Genomic DNA, 25,941 nt, shown 5'->3' with positions numbered 1-25,941 from the left:
TGTCCTTGTGCTTTCCATTCCTCAGTACTGTCGAAGAATGCATCGTTCCTGAGTAAGAGTCCCATAACAGAAGAGCACAGAAAGCATCAGAGGCCGGGGCACCTTATTTCACCAACGCAACATACTTAGGGCAAGTCTTCACGCCTTAGCTATTTATCTTAAGAAAACTAAGGAGTGTGAATACAACCAGAGTGATGTCTGGTTACATGTTTATTTAAATAATGTTAGATGTTTTCTGAAAGAAACTTTAAATCTGATTCTACTGGTTGTTTTCACAATGAGGGCCGACTTTGACAACTAGGTAAATATGGTAAATATTCTCCAATAATTGAATGAAACAAATCTGCAGTTCTGAAGACTTGATGAAAATTCATTTAAAGCATATGACACAATAAAATCACTTTCTCAAAAAATTTTGTATTGACAGGTACACTGCAATTAGTGTTTTTATTTTTCCCACACATTCTGAGTATATTGGGTTAAATTAAAATGTAACCAGAATAATTAATAGTCATTTGGTAAATTTTAGCAAAAGGTTTTTGGTATTATTTCCAGAAATTGAGAACATAAATTGCTCCCAATGACTGTTTAACAAATCTTTTTCTAAGTGGGGTGTTTCCAATCCTTTGCTTTCAACAACATTAAAGAAAGATCTAATCAAGTTAACAGTTGACAAGAGATGAAAAACATTTTTATAATAAATCACTATATAATTTTTGGCATATTATTTGGAAAGAATTCATAAAATTAATTGACATTGCTATAATAAAACACCTTCTATTCCCCACCCAATTTTAGGTGAACAAATCTTCTCAGCATTTACATCTCTAAAAATGTAAAACAGAAACAGAATTTATGCTAAACCCTGTTTATTTCAAGGACTAAGTAATATTCATATATGGGTAAATGAACAGTTCCATGTAGCTCATAAAAAATATGTCTTTCCAATGAAATTTTATTCTTTATGTTTAATAAGTACTTAACCACATTTATGTGGCTGTTTCTTTTTTTAAAATTTTATTTATTTATTTATTTTTGGCTGCATTGGGTCTTCGTTGCTGCGCATGGGCTTTCTTTAGTTGCATCAAGCGGGGGGCTACTCTTCGTTGCGGTGCACGGGCATCTCATTGCGGTGGCTTCTCTTGTTGCGGAGCACGGGCTCTAGGCGAGCAGGCTTCAATAGTTGTGGCACGTGGGCTCCGTAGTTGTGGCACGCGGGCTCTAGAGCACAGGCTCAGTAGTTGTGGTGCACGGGCTTAGTTGCTCCGTGGCATGTGGGATCTTCCCGGACCAGGGCTCGAACCCATATCCCCTGCATTGGCAGGCAGATTCTTAACCACTGTGCCACAAGGGAAGCCCCCATTTATGTGGTTTTGATCGACTTTGTACTAAAAATAATTGTAACAGTAAGTCAATCTAGAAGAACTACTTTGCCACTTAAAGCCTCTTGTCACAGACAATTTAGAAAAATAATTTCAATTTATATACATATTTTATGTAGAGACAACTTTCAAGCATAAACATACTTTCTATCAGGATAAAATTCTGTGAGGGATGTGGAATAGATATATGACTTCAAGGAGAAAAGGGAATGATGTACAATGCCCAATAATTAAAGAAGACCATGTATTGTTTCATGAATGACTACAGATATGAATCACAATAGTATTTATATTCCTTTAGATGCTCTTAAAAGACTCATGAAAGTTTTGCTTGTTTTCTTTTCTTTTGTCTTTAATGTCAATATTTTGAATTATATCCTTTGCATTTGCTATACTTAAGACAAAATTTCACACGTCAGTTAAAAACATATTAGGAGGCATATAATTTTTCAAAATCATTTTAGGAATTATACAAGAAAAATAGCCTGATCCTTGCCTTCAAAAAGTTTATAGCCTGACTAGTGAGATAAGTCTAACATACAGAGACTTATGGGAAAAAATTAGAAGAGAACAATTACAGGTCAAACTTTCTTAAAATAACTAACTTTAGGAATAGAAATTCTAAGGAGGAAAAAAAATCAATGTGTACCAGAGTAATCAGAAAGAGCCTCAAACAGGAAGTAAAATGTGAAGAAGGCTTTGAAGGATGGCTAGGATCCTGATAAATACAGAGGGAGAAATTATTCCAAGCAGAAGGAACTACATGGGCAAAAGGAGCAAGTATGATATAAGACAAAGATGCTGAAGAATAAGAACTTTGCATTTATGGCTCTAACTTTTCATTTTCTTGTAACTTCACATGAAAATGAATAATTAAAGTGAGCTTATTTTGGACTTGGAGATTTTATAAGTAATACCGGCAAACAGCAGTAGTTTGAGGCTTAGATCATCTATGTACTTTCAAGTGATTTAATGAGGAACTATCTTTATTATCACTCTTTGAGCATTCAGCAACAAATTATCCTTGAAATGATATGGACTTAAGTTTTAGACATCACAGTAGATTAATAAAAATTTCAGGAAGTCAATTGGGAAGTAAAGTGTGAGGAAAACTGAAGAATAGTAAGGATTTGAAAGAAAAAAATATCTTGCATATTTGGAGATGCATTTTAGCCTAGAATAGCTAAAATGTTTTAAGCCTATAATAAATTATCTTATGGAGCAAGAAGGAAGGCAGTTAGAATATACTGAGTGTACAGAAATTCATTTAGAAATTTATTTTAGCATCAGCACAACACTGGAAGTGAGGTGTGCTTAATTAAATTAGGTGATTACACAACATTGCTTTCTGGGTTTTCACAAGCAAGTGGAGGGGGAGAACACACTTCACACATTTAGTTCCTTAGTGGAAATGAAGTACCCTGTATATCACAAGCTGCTTATCAATCAAGACTGTGAAGTCACAGTCAAGGAGTACTAGTATGTGAATGAGAAACCTCAAAGGAAAAAGCGAAGATGCTGCAGGAAACGATGTTATTGAGTCATTCGAAGATGAGTGCTTAGATACCACGGCTGTAGGTACTTGGCAGAAGCTATCTGGAGAGAAGCTATAGATCTCATTGAGCCTGTATCACTAGATAATACCACAAAGCAGAACTGGTGAACCCTTTGATATTTCTCAGATGAGATACCAAACTGACGTTCAAACTATCAGACATTAACAATGTGACAGCACATTTTGGAGTTGAAACCCTCCATAAATACCCAAACTGTTCTATGTATTATTTAGCAACTACTAGACATTGTTGCTATGTATTGACAGTGTCCTTTTAGGTGTAACTGAAGTAAACTAAGTCATTTACCTAACAAAATTAACTTTTAAAAATGAACAAGTATATCTATCATAGAAAACATTCATGGGCTAATGAAGAACTGGTAAGATTTCAAAGCCTCATAGTGATTAAGTTTATATTTAACTTTTGCAGAATCATGAGTTTAGAACCTTAACAATTTCATTATCTTGGAGCAAACTTACAGAAAAGATGCAAGAATAGCACAAAGAATTCTCATCCAGATCCACCAATTGTTAACATTTTGTCCCATTTGCTTTATAATTCTCTCCTCATTTACGTACGTATCTTTGTCCTATATCATAAATCTTGAGGCAAAGCCATTGTTGTAGGTTGGATTCCCCAGGAAACAGACTCCGAGACCCAGATTTGTACGAGGGGATTCATTAGGGAGTACTCTCAGAAACCACATCTGGGAGTAGGGAGGGAGGCAGGACTGGGCCAAGGGAAAAATTCAACTGGGATGCGTTTGCAGCAGAGGCCTCAGCCAATCCTGCTAGGAGCTCTGGGGCTGGAATGGCTCTTCACCTTTGTCCTGCCTTGAAGCAAAGGGGACAGCCCACTTCCATAAGTCATTGAAAGTAGGTTCTCTCAGGGACAGGGCATGATCTTAGGTAAAGAGGCTTTCTTCAGCTGTTGGGAATTTGAAGAGAAGAACTCAGCTGAGACCCCTCGGGCACCAAGTCTCCCAGCTGCCGAGGGAATAAGTGCCTTGATCTTGAAGTGGGAATGTGGGAAACGCCACAGCATCCACTACACACGGCACCTCTATTATTCCGCTTTATTACTCTGCTCCTATTTACTCATGACAAATACTTCAGAGGCACAGGAGATAGGATGCGAGTATGATAAATCTTTTTTGAAAGGTGAATTTTGAAATTAGTGGGGAAAAGCATGTTTTTTAAAAAAAATGAAAACAGAGAAAGGATAAAGAATAAGAAAGCAGAGATGTTTAAGTAGATTTTTAAAATTAAATTGGAAATATGTAGTTAATAAATAATGAGAAAGGACAAACTTTTGTTTCAGGAGATCTTTTTGTTTGTTTGTTTGTTTTTGTTTTTGCAAAGTAGCATTTTATTTTCTAACTGGATCTTTGCCAGAAAACACATTCCATGAGCTAAAAATCTCCCCATGGACACTGGCCTAATGACAAACTTCCTAATAACGGTAATTAAAAGTTCCTTTGAAAGTATAACCTCTTTCTTGAGTCATATTATTCTGGGAAAAATGAAGGGTGGATGAGTATGTGTAGAAATCAGGTCTTCAGTTGTGAAAATCTGAGTTGTACACGGAGAGAAAGCAGTAGGGGAAAGGCACACTCCCCCAGGCCTGAGCTCAGACGGCGCCACTTTCCTCCGCTGGATCGGAGCCCCGGTTCTGCTGCCATTCCTCACCCCCTTGATGCCCTGAGGCTCTGGGCGGAGGGAGGGGCCGCAGCTGTGGAGGCCGGTGTGTGCGCAGGGAGCACCCGAACGCCTGTGGCTGAGCAGCTGCAGCTGCGTCCGGGGCCACCCCGCCCTGCGCCTCACCCCAGAGCCAGGCTCTGCTTGCCGGACCCTCAAAGAAGCAACATACGGTCAGGAGGGACTCAGGCCACGATGCCCAGGAGCAAGAAAGCCTTAGTCTCGCAGGACCTCAGCACTCCAAACCCTCTATGGCTGCCGTTTTGTATGTTTCAGGAGATCTTAAAAAGGGAGTTGAGGCAATTTTATTTCAGCATTTTGCTAACAATAGCATACAAAATTTGAGACACTGCCAGTAGTTCTTACTCAGTAATAATGGTAAACAGGAAAACCCACAACTGTATTATATACTCAGCTACAGGGACAAGAAGAAATGAACAGTCCCTACAAAAGCAAGTCTAAATATTCAGTAGCTGACTCCTGAGTTAAGGTAACAGAGTAAAGCTGCAATACAGAGTTTCCATCACAAAATATTGAATACTTAATGAGATGTTTTTCTTAAAAGTCGAAACTAATCCAGGGGCAGAGTCAAGATGGCAGTGTGGGAAGATGCAGAGTTAGCATCTCCCCACAACTAGGGCGACTGCCAGCCGCTGGTGGGGAACTCTGACGCCCAAGGAGACAGGAGGAACCCCAGAGTGAACCGGCAGGACATGGGGGGGACTCAGGGGGGAGGAGAAGTGGAGGCCAGACAGGGTTGGCACCCCAGAGGCTGGGGAGATCAGGAGAGGCAGGCGGGAGGGCCCTCCAGGAAGAACGGGAGAGAAGTGGAGGGCGATTGCCCTGCCCACTCGAGTCCAGGAAGCCTGCTGGGCTCCCAGGTGAGGTCCCCTGCCCTCTGAGACCAGGGGTGAGGGGCACGCCTCAGCCCCTTCTGTTCCTTGAGCCTAAGCCCCACCTCCCACACCCCTCAGGGCCTTTTCCAGCTCTGTGGGTCCTAAGCATAGGCCCCAGCCACCACGCAAATCTCGCCCTTGCTTAGGCCCCGCCCTCCACAGTCAAGGCCTCCCCCCCTTTTTTTTCTTTTCCCTCCTCCTCTTTTTTACTATTGTGGTACTGATGTACATTCCAGTTGTTGATTCATCTATATTTTTATTTTTATATTCTTTCTAACATATCTGGTAGTTTCCTAGTCTAATTATTTTACTTTGTTATTGTTCTTTTTTTTTTTTTTTTTTTCCGCCCCACATGGCTTGTGGGATCTTGGTTCATGAGCTGGGGGTTGGGCCAAAGCTGTTGCAGTGGGAGCTCTGAATCCGAACCACTGGACTAACAGAGAACCTCAGACCCCAGGGAATATTCATTGGAGTGAGGTCTCACGAAGTTCCTCATCTCAGCACCAAGACCCAGCTCTACCCAATAGCGTACAAACTCCAGTGTTAGAAGCCTCGAGCCAAACAACCAGTAAGACAGGAACACAATCCCATTCATTAAAAAAAAAAAAGACAGCAAAAAAATATGTCAGATGAAGGAGCAAGGTAAAAACCTGTAAGACCAAATAAATGAAGAGGAAATAGGCAATCTACCTGAAAAAGAATTCAGAGTAATGATAGTAAAGATGATCCAGAATCTTGGAAATAGAATGGAGGCATAGATTGAGAAAACAGAAGAAACGTTTAACAAAGATCTAGAAGAACTAAAGAACAAACACACAGAGATGAACAACCCAATAACTGAAATGAAAAATACACTAGAAGGAATCAATAATAGAATAACGGAGGCAGAAGAACAAATAAGTGAGCTGGAAGACAAAATGGTGGAAATAACTGCCAAGGAGCAGAATAAAGAAAAAAGAATGAAGAGAATTGAAGACAATCCCAGAGACCTCTGGGACAACACTAAATGCATCAACATTCGAATTATAGGGGTCCCAGAAGAAGAAGAGGAAAAGAAAGGGTCTGAGAAAATATTTGAAGAGATCACAGTCAAAAACTTCCCTACATGGGAAAGGAAATAGTCACCCAAGTCCAGGAAGCACAGAGAGTCCCATACAGGATAAACCCTAGAAAACACACACCAAGACACATGTTAATCAAACTAACAAAAATTAAATTCAAAGAAAAAATATTAAAAGCATCAAGGGAAAAACCAAAAATAACATATAAAGTAGTCCCCATAAAGTTACCAGCTGATTTTTCAGTGGAAACTCCACAGGCCAGAAGGGAGTGGCAGGATATACTTAAAGTGATGAAAGAGAAAAACTTACAACCAAGATTACTCTACCTAGCAAGGATCTCATTCAGATACGATGGAGAAGTCAAAAGCTTTTGAGACAAGCAGAAGCTAAGAGAATTCAGCACCACCAAACCAGCTTTACAACAAATGTTAAAGAAAACTCTCTAGGCAGGAAACAAAAGAGAAAAAGACCCACAAAAACAAACCCAAAACAATTAAGAAAATGGTAATAGGAACATAGATATCGATAATAAACTTGAATGTAAATGGATTAAATGCCTCTACCAAAAGACACAGACTGACTGAATGGATACAAAAACAAGATCCATATATATGCTGTCTACAAGACACCCACTTCAGACCTAGGGACACATACAGACTGAAAGTGAAGGGATGGAAAAAGATATTGCATGCAAATGGAAATCAAAAGAAAGCTGGAGTAGCAATACTCGTATCAGATAAAATAGACTTTAAAATAAAGAATGTTACAAAAGTTAAGGAGGGACACTACATAATGATCGAATGATCAATCCAAGAAGAAGATATAACAATTATAAATGTTTATGTACCAATACAGGAGCACCTCAATACATAAGGCAAATGCTAACAACCATGAAAGGAGAAATTGACAGTAATACAATAGTAGGGGACTTTAACACCCCACTTACACCAATGGACAGGTCATCCAAACAGAAAATAAATAAGGAAACACAAGCTTTAAATGACACAATAGACCAGATAGATTTAATTGATATTTACAGAACATTCCACCCAAAACTGGCAGAATACACTTTCTTCTCAAGTGCACACAAAAAATTCCCCAGGATAGATCACGTCTTGGGTCACGAATCAAGTCTCAGAAAATTTAAGAAAACTGAAATCGTATCAAGCATCTTTTCTGACCACAAAGCTATGAGATTGGAAATCGGTGACAGGAAAAAAACTGTAAAAAACACAAATACATGGAGGCTAAACAGTGTGCTACTAAATAACCAAGAGATCACTGAAGAAATCAAAGAAGAAATTTATAAATACCTAGAAACACATGACAACGAAAACACGACGGCCCAAAACCTATGGGGTGCAGCAAAAGCAGTTCTAAGAAGTGAGTTTATAGCAATTCAATCTCACCTCAAGAAACAAGAAAAATCTCAAATAAACAATCTAACCCTACACTTAAAGCAACTAGAGAAAGAAGAACAAAGAAAACCCTAAGTCAGTAGAAGGAAAGAAATCATAAAGATCAGAGCAGAAATAAATGAAATAGAAACGATGAAAACAATAGCAAAGATCAATAAAACTAAAAGCTGGTTCTTTGAGAGGATAAACAAAATTGATAAACCCTTAGCTTAGCCAGACTCATCAAGAAAAAAAGGGAGAGGACACAAATCAATAAAATTAGAAATGAAAAAGGAGAAACCACAACTGACACTGCAGAAATACAAAGGATTATAACAGACTACTACAAACAACTATATGCCAATAAAACGGACAACCACGAAGAAATGGACAAATTATTGGAAAGGTACAATTTTCCAAGACTGAACCAGGAAGAATTAGAAAATATAAACAGACCTATCACAAGTAATGAAATTGAAACCGTAATTAAAAATCTTCCAACAAACTAAAGTCCCGGACCAGATGGCTTCACAGGCAAATTCCATCAAACATTTAGAGAAGAGCTAACACTGATCCTTCTCAAACTCTTCCATAAAATTGCAGAGGGAGAAATACTCCCAAATTCATTCTACGAAGCCACCATCACCCTGATACCAAAACCAGAAAAAGATATCACAAAAAAAGAAAACTATAGGCCAATATTACTGATGAACATAGATGCAAAAATCCTGAACAAAATACTAGCAAACAGAATCCAACAGCACATTAAAAGGATCATACACCATGATCAACTGGGATTTATCCCAGGGGTGCAAGGATTCTTCAATATATGCAAATTAATCAATGTGATACACCACATTAACATATTAAGGAATAAAAACCATATGATCATCTCAATAGATGCAGAAAAAGCTTTTGACAAAATTCAACACCCATTTATGATAAAAACTCTCCAGAAAATGGGCATAGAGGGAACCTACCTCAACATAATAAAGGCCATATATGACAAACCCACAGCAAGCATCATACTCAATGGTGAAAAACTGAAAGCATTTCCACTAAGATCAGAAACAATACAAGGATGTCCACTCTTGCCACTCTTATTCAACACAGTTTGGAAGTCCTAGCCACAGCAATCAGAGAAGAAAAAGAAATAAAAGGAATACCAATTGGAAAAGAAGTAAAACTGTCACTGTTTGCCAATGACATGACACTACACATAGAAAATCCTAAAGATGCCACCAGAAAACTACTAGAACTAATCAATGAATTTGGTAAGGCGGCAGGATACAAAATTAATGCACAAAAAAAAAAAAAAAAAAATTAATGCACAGAAACCTCTGGCATTCCTATACACCAACAACAAAAAATCAGAAAGAGAAATTAAGGAAACACTCCCATTTACCACTGCAACAAAAAGAATAAAATACCTAGGAATAAACCTGCCTAAGAAGGCAAAAGACTGGTACTCAGAAAACTATAAAACACTGATGAAAGAAATCAAAAATGACATAAACAGATGGAGAAATATATCATGTTCTTGGGCTGGAAGAATTAATATTGTGAAAATGAATATACTACCCAAAGCAATTTACAGATTCAATGCAATCCCTATCAAGCTACCAACGGCATTCTTCACAGAATTAGAACAAAAAATTTTACAATTCGTATGGAAACACAAAAGACTCTGAATAGCCAAAGCAATGCTGAGAAAGAAAAATAGAGTTGGGGGAATCAGCTGCATAGCACAGGGAGATCAGCTGGGTGCTTTGTGACGACCTAGAGAGGTGGGATAGGGAGGATGAGAGGGAGGCTCAAGAGGGAGGGGACATGGGGACATGTGTATGCATATGGCTGATGTGCTTTGTTGTGCAACAGAAACTAACACAGTATTGTGAAGCAATTATACTCCAATAAAGATCTATTAAAAATATATTAGAAACCATCAAAACTGCTTTATCTAGGGATTTTGCCCTCTTTTTTAAAAGCCTTCGTGCACAACTACCCTCAGTGGGATAGGGAGGGTGGGAGGGAGGGGATATTGGGATATATGTATACATATGACTGATTCACTTTGTTGTACAGCAGAAACTAACACAACATTGTAAAGTGATTATACTCCAATAAAGATGAAAAAAGGAAAAAAAAAAGCTAATCCAAAAAATTTACAGTAGCAATCTGACATGGAAACAGATGTACCTAAAGGTAATTTTAAAAGAAAAAAATAAATAACTGGTGGCCAAGGAAAGAAACAAAATCTAGGACATCCCCTCTCTCCCAAAGGTGATACCGATGAGTTGACAAGATTCTGAGATTTCTCATCAATATTCTCATATCTGGAAAAAAAAGGGAACTGAATGGACAATGCTATTTTCCTTCCTTATGACTGAAAAGAGGTGGAAACAGCTAAAGAAAAAAAATAGGTGTAACAGAGTTAGTAAATAAAGATGCTGACACTTAAATGAAAGTGAAAGCCATAGTTTCACATTGAATTGGGTGAAGGATCTGAAGTTGAGGGTCTCTCCCCACCTGATGAGAATGGGGCACATTTCCCAACTTGATAAAATGAGCAGGATCTTGTACAAAAAACTCGGAAGTCCCATATTCTAAACAAGGTTGCATATGGCCTAATGAAGGCCCCTATTCCTCCTTGCTCCAGAAAAGTGGATAAAATAAATAGCCCACAAACCGCAACTTGGTGGAGAAAACAAACTGGTCTCAGATATGGTACAAAGAGTCAAGAAATCACACCTGCGCAAATAACCAACAAAGTCTATTGTGCTATACAGTACCTCTATTAACCCATTTACTTCTTACAAGAACTCTGTAATAGGAGCTGTATTATCCCCATTTTACAGAAGATGAAATTGCAGCATGAAGTTTTAAGTAGCATGTCCAAGGTCATACAATCCACACAATCTGAATCAGGATTCCAATCCAGGCAGTAGGACTCCAGAACCTGAGTGCTTAACCAGGATTCTCTATTGCTTTCAAAACAGTGCCTAGTCAGAGCTGCCTGAGCATCATCAGATGTAAAGAAATGACCCGGCAACTAAACAAATACATTCCAGTAGAAAAAAAGAAAAGAGACGAGGAGTAAGAGAGCGAGAGATGGTATGCAAAAAAAAAAAAAAAAAAAAAGATTCCAAATGTAGAAGAAAATGTAGCACAAGGAACAGAAGGAAATTCCTCACAATATGGCATTAGATGGTTTTTGAAATTATTGTAAATTGTGTGTTTTCATATATTTCATTTTATAATTGTTTGTTGGTACTATATAACATCACAGCGTTAAGCATTAAAAAAATATGTTTCCTGGCCTTACATATTTCCTCCTTTTAGGAAATGCTTTCCATATCTCCTTCCTATTTTTCAAATGGGCTATTCTTCTTGTTGGTTTTTTTTTTTTTTTTTTTTTTTTTTGCAGTACGCGGGTCTCTCACTGTTGTGGCCTCTCCCGTTGCGGAGCACAGGCTCAGCGGCCATGGCTCACGGGCCCAGCCGCTCCGCGGCATGTGGGATCTTCCCAGACTGGGGCATGAACCCACGTCCCCTGCATCGTCAGGCGGACTCTCAACCACTGCACCACCAGGGAAGCCCTGTTCTTCTTGTTTTATAGGAATTCTTTATGTATTCTGGAAACTAATCCTTGTCAGTTATACGTGTCAGAAAATTTTCTCCTAGTTTGTGACTATCTTTTTCACTTTTTTATATGGTGTTTTTTGATGAGGAGAAAATTCTTAAATTTAATACAGTTTTATTAGTTTTCTATTGCTGCCAAAAATTACCACAAACTTAGTGGCTCAAAACAACACCTATTTATTATGTCACAGTTCTGTAGGTCAGAAGCCCAGGCAGGCTTGACTGGGTTCTCTGCTTTGAGTCTCACAAGGCCAAAATCGATGTCAGCCAAGCTGGACTTTCATCTGGAGACTCAGGGGAAGAAAACACTTCCAGGAGCATTCAGGTGGTTGGCAGAATTCAGTTTCTCATGGTTGTAGGACTGAGGTTCCCATTTCCTTGCTGGGTGGCAACCAGGGATCACTCTCAGCTTCTAGAAACCATTTACATTCCTCATCACTACATCTTCAAGCCAGTAAGGGTGCATCAAATCCTTCTCACTCTTGGAATCTCTCTGACTTCTTCTAACACCAGCTCGAGAAAACTCTGCCTTTAAAGGGTTCATGTGGTTACATTAAGTCCACCTGGACACTCCCTTTTTGACATATAATGTAACATAATCATGGGAGTGATAATTCATCATACTTCACAGGTTATGCTCACATTCAAAGGGGAAGGCATTAAATAAAGGTGAGGGTCATTGGGGTTTATTCACAGAATTCTACCTACCACAATAGTCAAAGTTATAAATACCTTTTTTAAAATAGTTTGATCATTTTTGGTTATGTTTAAGAAATTCTTCCCTATCCCAATGTGAAAAAGATATTCTCCTATATTTTCTTCTAACATTTTGAAGTTTTATTTTTTCACTTTTAAGTTCTTAATTCCTCCAGGATTTGTTCTTGTGCATGATATGAGGTAGAGACCTAATTTCATTTTTTTCAATATGGATAAATAATTTCCCTGGTATTATTTATTAAGCAGTTCATCCTTTCCCCACCAATGTGAAACGCCACCTCTGTCATACACTAAGATAACATAGTTGCCCAGGTCTGTTTTCAGGGCTCTATAGTTTGTTCCATTGGCCATGCACCCATCCCTGCATCAATACCACACTACCATGATTACTGTTGCTCTATTCTTGTTATCTAGAAAGGCAAGCTCTCCACCTTATTCTTCTTCAGGAACATTTTGGATATGCTTGAGCTTCTGATCCTTTCAGATAAATTTTTGGAATCAGCTGATCAAATTCAATTTTTTAATCCTTTGGGACTTTGTAAATGCACTGAATCAGTGATTCTCAACTGGGGGCAATTTTGGCCCCCAGGGGACATTTGACAATGTCTGCAGACACTTCTGGTTCTCACAAAAGGAAGGGATGTGTGCTAATAGCATCTAGTGGGTAGAGGCCAGAGGTAATGCTGAACATCCTACACTGCACAGGACAGTCCCCACATCAAAGAATTATCTGACTTAAAATGTCAATAGTACCAAGCTTGAGAAACCCTCCACTAAATTTATGCAATTTGGAGACAACTGATACTTGATATTTTTGATTATTTCAATAAACAATTTATTTTGACCTTACAGCCAGCCATTTTGCTAAAACTCTCTTATTATTTCTAATATGTCTGTAGATCTTTTCAAGTTTTCTGTATGAAAATCTTTTCATCTGCAAATAAATTTATTTCTTCCATTTCAATACTTATGTTTTAAATTTCACTTACTTGTTTTATTGTCATGGCTAGAACCTCCAGTATAAAACTGAACAGAAGGAGAATGGGAACTTTTTCTTCTACCTGATTCTAAATAGAATACCTCCACATTCAAACGTATGAAAATTTTTTATTTACGTTTTTAATACTCAAACTAAATTGCATTTTTGCTAGAAAAAGTGCTCTGCGTGATACAGATTCTTTGAAATGTTAAGGCTTTCTTTATAATATATAATCAATTATAAAATCCATACTTTAAAAAATGTTTTATTTACTTATCAAAAATTGAGAGATTTTGAAATCATCTACTATAATGGTAGATGTTTCCATTTCTTCCTGTAGTTCTACCAATTTTTGCTTTATATACTTTGAAGTTATTTTATTGGTTATATTCACATTTAGAAATGTTATGTCTTCCTGGGGAATTAAACCTTTTATCATTCTCGTTAATAATGCTCTTGGCTTTAAATTCTACTTTGTCTGATATTAATGTAGCTATACTAGCTTCCTTAGTATAATGCCTGGTTTATCTTTTTCCACCCACTTGCTTTCAACCTTTATGTGAACTTATGCTTGCAGCATATATATATATCTGGATTTATTTTCCCCCAATTTGATAATCTCTGCCTTTTAACAGATGAATTTAACCCACTGATATTTATTGTGATTATTAATATATTTGGACTAATATCTACCATTTTACTTTTTTATTTCCATTTGCCCCACTTTATCTACGCTTCTTACCCTTGATAAAATTAAAAAATATTTTTCATTCCATTTTTTTCTTGCTACTTTGGAATTTACACACTCTACTTCTCTTCTTTTAACATTTACCCTTGAAAGTTTATCATGCACATTTACCTTTAAATGTTTAACATCAAACAATATCCTTACCCATTTCTCAAAATATACAAGGAACTTAGAATACTATAATTCTGTAGACCCACTCCCATGGTTATCCACTATTTTAGCTGTCTTTTTTTTAAACTCGAAAGTTAGACATTATTATTTTACACAGAAAGTGTTTATTTTATTCTATATACATGTTGACTATTTGTTAATCACACCCCCTTACATCTCCAACCATTCTTCTGGAATAATTTTCCTTCTCTTTGAAGTATATTCTTTAATTATAGGTCTCATGGTGGTAAACTCTGTTTTTGTACTTATCTGAGAATGACTATTTCACTCTCAGCCTTGAATGATAGTTTTGCTGAGTACACAAATATAGGCTGTTATTTTCTCTCTGCACTGTGAATATATTGTATCACTGTCCTTTGGCCTCCATTGTAATGGAGGAGAAGAGTTTACTTTTACTGGCATGGTAATTGTCATTCCTCTGTAGATGTATCCTCTATGTCTAAACATTGCTTTCATATTTTCTATTTACATTGGATATATCCTCTAGTTCACTAAATTAAGTTTTTTATTTCGATGGTATTTCTCATTTCTGTAAGTACCCATTTTTCAAATTCATACATTCATCCTAATAACCTTTTTTTTTTTGAAGTAAAACAGTTTTAATTCTTAAGAGTTTAGTTCAGCCCAAGAACCCAGGCTGTGAGAGACATAACTGACATTTGAATAATTGGATTAATTTAGAAAAGTGCAAGTCTGGTTTTGACAGTTGTGCTTTTGTATATTTCTTTTTTAAACATTTTATTTTTTAGAACAGTTTTAGGTTTAGAACAAAATTGAGAGGGAGGTACAGACATTTCCCATATACCTCCTGCTCCACACGTGGATAGCCTCCCCCATTATCAACACTGTGATTACATCCTTTATTTATTTAAATATTTAAATACATAGTTCTTCTACATTATGTATTCAACCTTTCTAATATCTACAGTCTGTGGGGGACTAGATATGTTCTTTGCTAATTACTTTCTCCTGTGTTTGGTGAAACAGATTGTGAGCTCATTGCCTGACTTTAATTGGTGTGAATCCTATGGACCTAACTTGTGAATTGAACACGTTTTCTTCTTGCAGAGAGAACTACCCAGAATCAATTCAGCCCCCTCTTGAGGGTCTGGGTTCAGCACAGTAATCCCATGCTTTCCTTCCCAATGCTAAAGGCAGGCCCAAAATTCATTTTCTTAACTACTAATAACTGCCCTTAAGCAACTCAACCTCTGCAGTCACCTGCAGTGTCCCACAGGCACCAGCTCCAAGTCACTTTCACCTGAGCTCACGTGTCCTGTTCTTATTTCATTTATTTAATTTAATTAATTAATTAAAAATTTTAGAAGAAGAGATCCTTAGGGACTTCCCATACCTCTGGTGAGGCCAGAAATGTCTCAGTGTATCATTTCTAGTCTTTGATTGTTGTGCAATAAATGAGTTTCTTGGAGCTCCTAGTAAGTGTTATTGCCAGAAGTAGACCTGAAATATTTGTAGTGAAACTTAGCATCTAGTACAATTCCATTTTTATAAAAACAATTTCTTTCTAGTTATTCATCTTTATACCTATATGTATGAATGGATAGAAAGATGCCTAGAATTCATGTTCATCTGATATTAATTATGGCTATTTCTCAGCGATGGGATTGGAAGTGACTAATTCTTTACAATGGGCCTGTATTTTTTTTTTTTACAAGAGGGATTTTTCTGAAACAAAAACAAAAGAAGAAAAATAAGCAGACTAGAAGCAAATATTCTAAGATGTTAACAGCAGTTGGTTTAGGGTGGGTAGGGGTATAAGTTATTATTATTTTCTTTTTTATACATTTGTTTTTAAATTTAAAAAAAATCACTGCTTGAACATTCACCAACGTAAATGTTTTAGTAGCAACCACCATTTGTATACCATAAGCCCTGCCATTGAGACTGTATGTGACAAGGCAACCAAGTACGACTCTACATCAAGTCTCTAAGTACAAAGTTCACTGTGGGAAGTACTATCAACACTGGTGTTTTCCTTATAAAAGTATGACAACTGATTAGCAGCTGTGTGATACTTCTCCAGTAAGATGGTGATCTTGACACATGTTATTTTGGTAGGATGGTAAGAACTCAAGCCTGACTGGGTTCAAGAACAAACAGAAAAAGAGAAATTGAGCATAGCAGGCTTTTTTTGAGAGTTGAGATGAAAAGGGGCACAGAGAAATGGGGTAATAATTGGAGGGGAATATGGGGTCAAGAGAAGGTTTTGTTTTAAGATGGAGGATCATATGCATGTGCTTGACTAAAGGACATTATGGATTATATGATCTAGTTTTAGCTGAAATAATCTTCACCGATGGACAAGTGGTTTAGAGATTCACATAGTGAAATGATGCCGGATTGAAAATAATGCCAAAATGCCACAGCAATGAACAAGAAAATGGCAGAGTCTACACTTCTAGCCACAGTAGAAGTTGTTGATCAGCCACATCATGGGGTTCAAAATAAGGGAAAGCTAAGCGGATATGAAAAGAGGTCAGCCCTGTCCTCCAATCAGTAATATTAAAGAGACTAATTGAAATACAGGTCTCTATCTCATATCATTATTGAACCTCTCATGGGTTTATTGTGTATGTTGCTCTCTGTGAGGTATCCTTTCCAACTAATATGATATTAAAATCAATGAAAAAGTTTTAAAAAAAGTATGACAACTACTTTGAAGTTTAACTTTTGGTCCAACAGGAATCATATACCATTTTTAGGGAAATACTTCCATGATGTAGAATGTTATTACATTTACCATAGGCCAGAGTAATCCTTCTCTAATACAGGTAAAGTTCCATTGCAAAGAATAATGCCAGTAAAGAGCTCTTTATGGAAGATTGGATGATCCACAGAGGTCATGCTTTGCTAGTCTAGTTGTAAGCAATGTCTCTGGTGATAGTTTTTATAATTATTACCTCTAAGGAAAGGACCTAAGTCTGATGCTTACAGCTCAGAGAAGCTGAGTTACCACTGTGCTTTATATAGCTTTCTGCCTTACCAATCAAGCTGCAATTATCCTTCAGCTCATCTCTTCCTTCGAACAACAAAATCATTTAAACAAAAACTACCCAAGCTATCTACCAGAATTAATTAACATGGGGGAAACAACCAGGAACAGGTAAAAAGAAGTAGAAGTAGTGATGTGTGTATAACACCTTCCCTAAAGTACCTTTTTTTCCCTTGCTAATTCACCACAAAGAAGTGAGGCACAGCTGTTTCAGCTCTGGATCCTAAAGCCAGGGTATCAGATTTCTAGCAATGCATTCAATTTTACATTTCATTATAACTAAATTATTTAGAGGAGTCTTTAAATTCCTTCTGATGGAAATTTACCTGTATGATACCATCACTTGCCTCCATTTTCTCTAAGTCAAATGTTAGAGTCATTTTCAATTTCTCCCTTTCTTCTCCAATACATCATCTACCCACCCATTTCCTTTCTAAATTCTGTCTTTAAACATTACCTGTCCCTCATTTCCATAACCCTAGATCAGGTCCTGGATACCTGGATTGAAATAACTGTCTCTTATAAAGCTTCCCTCAAATTTGTATCTCCTTCATGTCTACACAAAGCAGTAAGAATTATCTCCCACCAACAGCTGTTTTCAGTAATAAGAAAGCTAAGTTCTGTGACTAAGCTAAACATCCCTTCTGTTCTCCAAGGCCTACAATGGATCCTAGTTGCAAGTCATATCAAATTGAAATTTCCAAATACTGTTCATTATGTCCTTTATAAACTGTGCTGAGTACTCTCAACTATCTGCCCACATTTTTCTACATATTAAAATTTATATTCTCTATGCCTTTTAATCTGACAACCATACGTTACCACGATTAATTCATTTCTTGTATTCTTTCCTACTATGGTAGGGACTATTTGTTGTCTCCTATATTTATTCTCTCCTTCCTTAACAATAGATTTTCTTTCATCTGGGCACATGTTGGTTCGTATAAAGACTACATTTCTCAGCCTCTCTTAAAGCTGGGAGCGTCCATGTAACTAAGTGCTAAACAGTAGCATGTAAGCCAAAATGTCACGGGCAACTTCCATTAATGTCCTTAAAGGGAAAGGGCATTCATATTTTCAACCCCTCCTCCTTCCTACTGGCTAGAAGGCAGATGTGATGGCTGGAGTCAAGCAGCCACCTTCCACCTAAAGTGGAAGCTACATGTTGAGTTTGGTGGAGCAACAAGACAGAAAGAGCCCTAACATCATGGAGAGCCACATCAATCCTAGAATACCTAGTTCTGGATTATTTTAGAAGAGCGAAATTCCTATTATGTTTACACCACTACCAATTTTGTGGCCTAATACTGTCACTTGTGGGTGCACTTAACTTTAACTGATCTACCCACCTTCAAATTTTCATTTGCTACTTCTTCTAACCCATTAATAATGCCCACCTAGTAAATTTTCTTATTTTCCCCCCACCCAACCAAACTGTCAGTTTTCTTTCTTCTTTTAAAATACAGTTTCCGATTCAAATGCCTACGTGGATATGGTTAGTACTGCCAAGCTTACTTACTCTAATTTCTCTTTTTTGAATACAAACACGCACATCTATATGTCTACTATGTATGTGTATTATACACAGTAATGGATAAATGAAAACTTAAAATAATGTAACAGATTTTTAACAAACTTACTACAGTTTTATATCCAAACATTCACTACTCACTTTAAATCTTACTACAGATGCACTTCAACGATGCTCTCACTCACGAAAACTCTTTTCGAACACCGTTTTTGAAACAGACTGAAAGCCCATCACTAGATATAACCTCTATGAGAGCAGAAATACACCCAGTTTGCTTACCAGGCCTAGAACAGTGTCTGGCATATAGTAAGTAGGTACTCAGTACATGTTTGTGGTATGAAAAAAAATTAATTGCAGCAAAACTTCTTCATTTGCAAGTAGGTTGATTTTTTTTTAAATAGTCAAAAGATATACAGAGCTCAGCCTAGTGAATAAGAAGCTGTTACCAAGTGGGGAAATACCATTTTGGGTTTTTTAAAAGCAGTGACTATAAAGCAATAAGCTAGATTTTCTTATATGGATCATAATAATGGCTCAGAGTTGAGCTAGTTCTGTAGCAATTTAGGGACTCATTTCCTAAGCTTACAGTGAAGTGAGCCAAGCTTGCTCCCGTTTCAGAGCGTCTGCACCTGCTGTTCCCTCTGCCAGAACACCCCAGATATACCTGGATTGTTCCCTCACTTCATACAAGTCTCTGTTTAAATATCTGCCTCCTCCAAAAGGCCTTCCCTCCCTACCTGACCTAAAATAAAGCATCCCTGTCACTCTCTGTCCTGTCACTGCTTTTCTTCTCTTTATAGGACTTGACACTACCTGACATAATATTTTATATCTATTTTGTTTATGTGTGTTTAATATCCATCTCTGTCACTAGAATATTTGCTCCATGATGGAAGGGACTTTGTTTTACTCACTGCTATAGCTCCAAATTTCTGCTAGATATCCAAATTTCAAATTATAAATTTAATAAATATGTTTATAATGAAAGAAAAGAATAGGAAAAGAAATGGAGGAAGGAAGAACAAGAAAGGTAACAGAGAAGTAGCAAAAGAGGTGAAGAAACTCTAGATGAGTCATAATTGGTTATTTTACTCTGTTACTTTTTTCTAGTATCAGTTTGAATTTAAGGCTTCTATGAGAAAATTTCAGAATGTGTCTCTTTCGAGATTTATTTCAAAGTACTGGGTACCCTAAAGAAAGAGGTTCCGTGACTTTCAGAAGCATTTGGTTGGTATTTACTATTGTAATTACAATGCCCACCTCTTTTACTATCTTTCAACTGCCCCAGTCCACACAAGTACAAATTGAGTGAACATTTGAGAACTTCTGACTTACAGTAGTACTTTAATGATTTTTAGCAGGATGGGTTTGTGTTGGTATTACTATTAACATTTTAAAATTTCAATATTTAACTGACACTTGGAATATCTCTCTTTCAAGATGTTGCTTAATAGAATTACATGATAAAGCTGGGAGGCAGGCCTTTGAAAATGCTTTTAACTCTACTTTACTCCTACTATGCCCCTCACTTACGGCACAAAGTGTAGTTCCTTTCAAGGGACAGCTACGTAAGTCACATTTCATTAATGTTTTTGCTTCCTCAAACTGTCCATTCTTTACACACAATTTAATAACAGCGTTTGTACTAGAGAAGTTAGAGCAAAATGACTTTCCTTTATGTTTTAGCAAATTCAGTAGAAAAGATAACTGCATTTTCCTGCTGATTTCTATTATAACATTATAAATAAGTGCCTTCTTTTTCAGGTTCAGTAGTCCAGATTTAAAGTTTTAGGCAAAGGAAAGGGTTATATAACACAGGGTATTGTCCTCGAAGAGTTTTAGAGCACTTTCAGAATTTTGAGGCACATTTTTTAAAATGTCAATTTCTTCATTTGGAGGATCAAATAGTGCAAATGCACACACAACCAGACCCCTAGTCTCAGAAAACAGTTCTTCACTCTCCAGTTATGATTAACATCTTAAAACTGAATCACGATGCCAAATAGGGTAGTCACTAGTTTCATACCTTTAAAGCTCAAAAACATTTTATTTGAATCCCAGATAAACACATTCAGAAAATAGTCATAAAATTTTCTACTGAATAGTATCTTTCATCATTGTTCTCTGCAGTATAATGTCTAATACAGTAATAGTAGTACTAATACAGTATTAATGCTTCAGTACTAAAACCTAATGTTTTATATGTTTTAGCTGTTCTTAAATGATACCTATTGCACTCTAGGCCAATGCCCATTATACGCACTTTTATTATGTAGCCTTGCCGCCTTAAGAAGCTTACACTTCTTCTCTGAAGCAGGGATTTCTGGTGCGGGAGCAGAAGCACATGCTGTTGGTGAGTTACCCGTACCAGGTAATCTTTTAGGAAATGTCACAGAGTAGGAGGTACGCTGTCTAGTCCGACATGCTACTCTCCTCTCTCTATGCAGCAACTGTTCATTCGTCAGCAACGTTATAACTTGCTTAGACTTTTCCCGGATATAATAACCTGAAAAATACATTAATTGGGTTAGAAAAGAAAATATTAATTAAGGCTACAATTAAGTTTTATTCTAAAGAAAATTAGGAAAAAATGAAAATGTAAGCAAAGCAAAATATTCTCTAGCAAATGTAGAGGGAAATTTAAGTTTCATTAAATTGTCAATAACTGTACTCCTTTTCTCATGCTCTAAGAAGTAAATAATCATATGATGAAATCACATCACACACTGACATTACATTTTTCACCTTAAATATGGTATTGGATTTTCCTTTTGAAAGCAATATATACTCTTCAATAAATCAAACAATACAGGCATACAGAGGAATGAATCAGATCTAGATGTACTGACCTTCTAGGTCAGTATGTCATGTATGTATGACATACTGTATGTATGTATGACCATGACATATGGCTAAAGATTTAAAGTAATATGCATAGCATGATCCAAATTTGTAAAGCATAGGGGAAAATAAACCGTTATAGATAGAAGAGAGAAGCAGATAGAGAAATACAAAGATGGGTGGATGGATGGATGGATGGATGATGGATGGGCAGGTGTACCCACAACATTGTGTATATACACAATCAACATTGTGTATAACTTAGGGATACAATTAGGGTAGGACAAGGGAGGGCAATTGGCTTGTCTCTGACATAACATCCTATCAAAATAACATGATGCCATTAATAGAGTGCCAGAGGACAGTCTAAGACCAGAATTCTAATAATGCTGCTGTCGTCCTTAACCATCGGAGTGACTCTGAGCCAGTTAGGTGGTCTGTCTAAGCCTGAGTTTCCTATCTGAAAACTGTGTACCTCTTCAGGTTAATTCACAGATACAAAATTATACTCATTCAAATATATAGTATTACTAGTACTATTCTCAACCATCTCCCATGAGAAATGATAAAGGAAATACCTCTCCACATCTTGGGACCAACTCATATTAACATCTCATGTCTTCCAGAAGTAAACTGAAAGTCCCTAAAGATTCACTACTATGCTCATTTTGGGCTCCAAGTGTGATGAATTAAAGTGTTAATATTTCCAGCTATAATTTACCAGTAGTGGAAGTAGTGAGAAATAGTCAAATTCAGGGTATATTTAGACGGCAGGGGCCACCAATGTTCTCTAAGTGCCAGTCATTTCATTAAGATTGATATGGACAATGTCAAAAACCTTTGCTCAAGTTGCCATCTTTTCCAAGATTATTTTATCTAATCTCACTTCTTAGCCATTTTTTCCTTCCAAACTTCTCTGATAACTGCTTTAAACCACATCATACTCAGCACTCTTAATTTCCTATGATTGGCTTGCAGTCAATAACCAAAAAATCCCACGTGTTTTGGGTTACCACTCTGCTGCATGATAGAAGCCTGCTGTGACTATCAGTCTTTGGGGACAACACACCAGATACTACCTTCTCCCGGATAATTAACATAGCTTGATTTGGTGGGGGGACTTGCCTTCCCATTCTTCGCTTCATGACTCATCTCCTTCCACTTTCCCCCTCACTCCCTCTACTCCAGCCACCTTGGCCACCTTATTCTGCAGTCTCACCACACTCTTTACCTCCTTAGAGCTGTGTGCTGGCCATTGCTTCTGCCAGGGACTCTTGGCATGACTAGACCCCTGATTCATTCAGGTCTCTACTCACATGTCACCTCCTCAGAGAAGCTTTCCTTCTGTCCATCCTCTCTAAAACAGCCTCACCCCCATCACTCTCTATTCCCTTACCCTGTTTTACTCTTCAACCTGGCACTGATCACTACCTAATACTGTTCTATATAGTTATCTGTTTATGTGTTTATTCTTTTCTCGCCTAGAATACAAGCTCCATGAAGGCAGAGACTCTTTAGTGTCTAGAAGAGTGATTGGCACATAGTAAATGCTCAATAAACATTTACTGAGTGAATGAATCAATAAAGGAGCAAATGACCAAAAAAGTCTCAGTTTTCTCCTTGACATAATACAAGTGGAGCCAGATAGATGAAAAATACTAATTGACAATTTATAACTTAGCTGCCTGAGAAAGTAGCTTGGCCTGAAATAATTTCTTACAACACTCCTAATTAGAAAAGGTTACAACTAGAAATTATGGGACAGATGTGGAATATTCTACTTGCATGGATTGGTGGAATTTGAGGACAGCTGCAGTAGTTCAAGGGATGAGCAGGTATGTCAAGCAGAATGCCAGTCAATGATGGAGGGCTCCTCCCTGCAGCATCAGGACGGTGGGGCCACGGGAGTTTACAGAAAACAGAGAAGAAATCACCCAGAAGTGAACTTCCCATTCAAAGCTGCCCGCTGCCCTAGCTACCTCCCACCACCCTCGAGATGCTGGAGAGCGGGAACCTGGATGTTTTAAAGCGTCAAAGTTGAAAGTGAAAAAAATCTAAGAGCCCAATAAACCTGCTTGAGATAAATAACAGAGATGAGATATGAAATAACAATAGCAATAAGATGGCATCTACTTACTTCTTACCAATACGTTTCAAAAAAGAATGAATACATAGTACTAAAATAGAATAGTACCGAAAATAGAATAAACTTAGGCAACAACTGCTTTGTGTTTGAAAAAAGGGGGGCTAGGGAAGGGAACTGGGAAGGGGGAGAGGGAGAAAAGGAGGCAAGGAGAGGGAGACAAAGAGAGGAGAGGGCGGGAGGGAGAAAACAGATTCTCTGAAATAAGAAATTAAACTATGTTAAGAGATCAATATCCAAAGACACTATGTAAAACACATCAAGATGAAAAGCTTGTTGGTTGAGGTAAAGGTTAAAATAAAAATAAAGCTATATACTGTTTAATTGTGAATGTTTTGGTTATAAGTGACAGAAACTCAATTTGAACGGGCCGTGGGAAAACCAGGGGCTGCAACTGGGCCTCAAATACAAATGAAGCCGAGACTGGAAAACTACCAGGACCCTCCGCCTCCCACCTCTGTTTCTCCCTGTGTAATGCCTTTATTTTCTCCTTTCGCAGGTCGACTTCTTCAATATGAATGTAGATATTTACCACAGACAGCTCCAGATTCTCATCTCACACGCTGCCACCTGAAAAGTTCCCCTCTTCATTTATTCAAATCTGAAACATCCAGGAGAATGACACTGAGTGGCCCAGCTTGAAAGTCATATACTCATCACCGTGGCCAGAGGGTGGAATGCTACCATTGGCAACCACCATTAGAAAGACACAATGGAGTGAGGGAGGGTCAACAAGATAGAAAAATGAATGAGGAAAAAGCCAATTTGAGCAATCCTCCCAAACTGAAAGGACAAGGACATACAAATCACTAGATCAACTATGCAACAGACCAGTTCCAAGGATGTTAACTTTTACAGTCATTTAATCATTTCCTGAACACTTAAGTTTCAGGAAATGTTCTAAGTAGTAGGGGCACAGGTGAGGAAAAAAGAGACAAGGTCCCTAATGAAGATAATTTCAGATAAAAATTAATGCTCTAAAGGAAATAAAGCAGAGGGACATGCTAACATCAATTCAGGGTGCAGTCAAGGAAAGTCTTACTGAGGAAGTAACATATCAGCTGAGTCTTAAACAGCAAGAAAAAGCCAGCTGTGCAGACATACAGGCAGAGGGAACAGCCCAGATTCCACTTCTTCAGGAAAGCCTTCTACTGAGAGAGAACAACCGCTCTTCCGCCTCGCCCTACATGTACATCAGGGCCTCGATGGCCAGGCTCTGCTTTCACACACTCTCACAGCACCTACACTTGTCTTTCAGAGTGCTTCCACAGTTTTTAACTGCCTATGTGATAAATGTTTTTTTCTCCTTTAGAGTATAACATCCACGAATGCCAGAAGTGTACTTGTTCACTTAAGAGATACTTAAGAAACGTTTGTTAAATAATATGCTGAGGACAAATTTCCTAAATGCAGGGGAGGAGTCTATATAAATTCACAACCGAATGTCATGTAACAAGGTTTGGAAATATGGTAAATTCAAAGATATTGGGCACTGAGATGCATCAGCAAGAAAGACACATACCAGACTTAAAACCAAAAAACACATATTGGGCTTCTTGTTATAAAACATCATAATACTCCTCTCTCCGTTCCTGACCCACTGACCTGCCAAGATCTACTCTTCTTCCTATATTCCTTTCTCAGTGAGTTTTACTTCCGTTCTAAGCCAGAAGTATGAACATTCACTTCCCCAGACTCAGTAATCCATGTCTGTTGATTGCACCTACTAACCATCTTCTAATTCCATGCTTTCCTCTCCATTTCTCTTAGTTCAGGCCTGTGATGTTCTAAATCATTTATTCATCTGCAGTCTCCTTTCCGATCTACCCTCCACAGTGCCTTCAGGGGTGGGGATGGGGTGGAGTGCGGAGGAAGAGGAGAAGTATCCCAAACGGTATAGCTGATCAAGTTATTTTCATAAAAAACCTTCAGTCAAGTTGGCACAGTAAGTTCATGCTTCAAAGTACCCTTCTGCTCTATTCCAAATGCACAGCAATAATAGACATCACCAGTTCTGAAAAACAAGATAAAAACCTCCAAGAACCAGAAATATCAGAGAAATGAAAAAGCACTGAACAGGGCTCAAGCCACAGGGCTGCTGGGCTCTTGATCTGGAGGCCAGGAGTTGAGCCCCTCAGGTGTTGGGAACCAGAGGTGGTCTCACTCT

General features: G+C 37.6%; 1 protein-coding gene across 1 annotated transcript in view; it reads right to left on the bottom strand.

Moving 5' to 3' along the window:
- The window catches only part of ENTHD1 (ENTH domain containing 1), a 100,580-nt gene that overhangs the window by 62,650 nt on the left and 11,989 nt on the right, over positions 1-25,941 (bottom strand). The window contains exon 2 of the mRNA XM_060165685.1: positions 21,054-21,296. Coding sequence (XP_060021668.1) covers positions 21,054-21,296 — 243 coding nt within the window. The remainder of the gene's footprint in view (positions 1-21,053; positions 21,297-25,941) is intronic.

Source organism: Lagenorhynchus albirostris, chromosome 11 (genome assembly GCF_949774975.1).
Source record: "Lagenorhynchus albirostris chromosome 11, mLagAlb1.1, whole genome shotgun sequence".
Classification (NCBI taxonomy): Eukaryota; Metazoa; Chordata; class Mammalia; order Artiodactyla; family Delphinidae; genus Lagenorhynchus; species Lagenorhynchus albirostris.
This window is presented reverse-complemented; position numbering and strand designations above follow the sequence as displayed.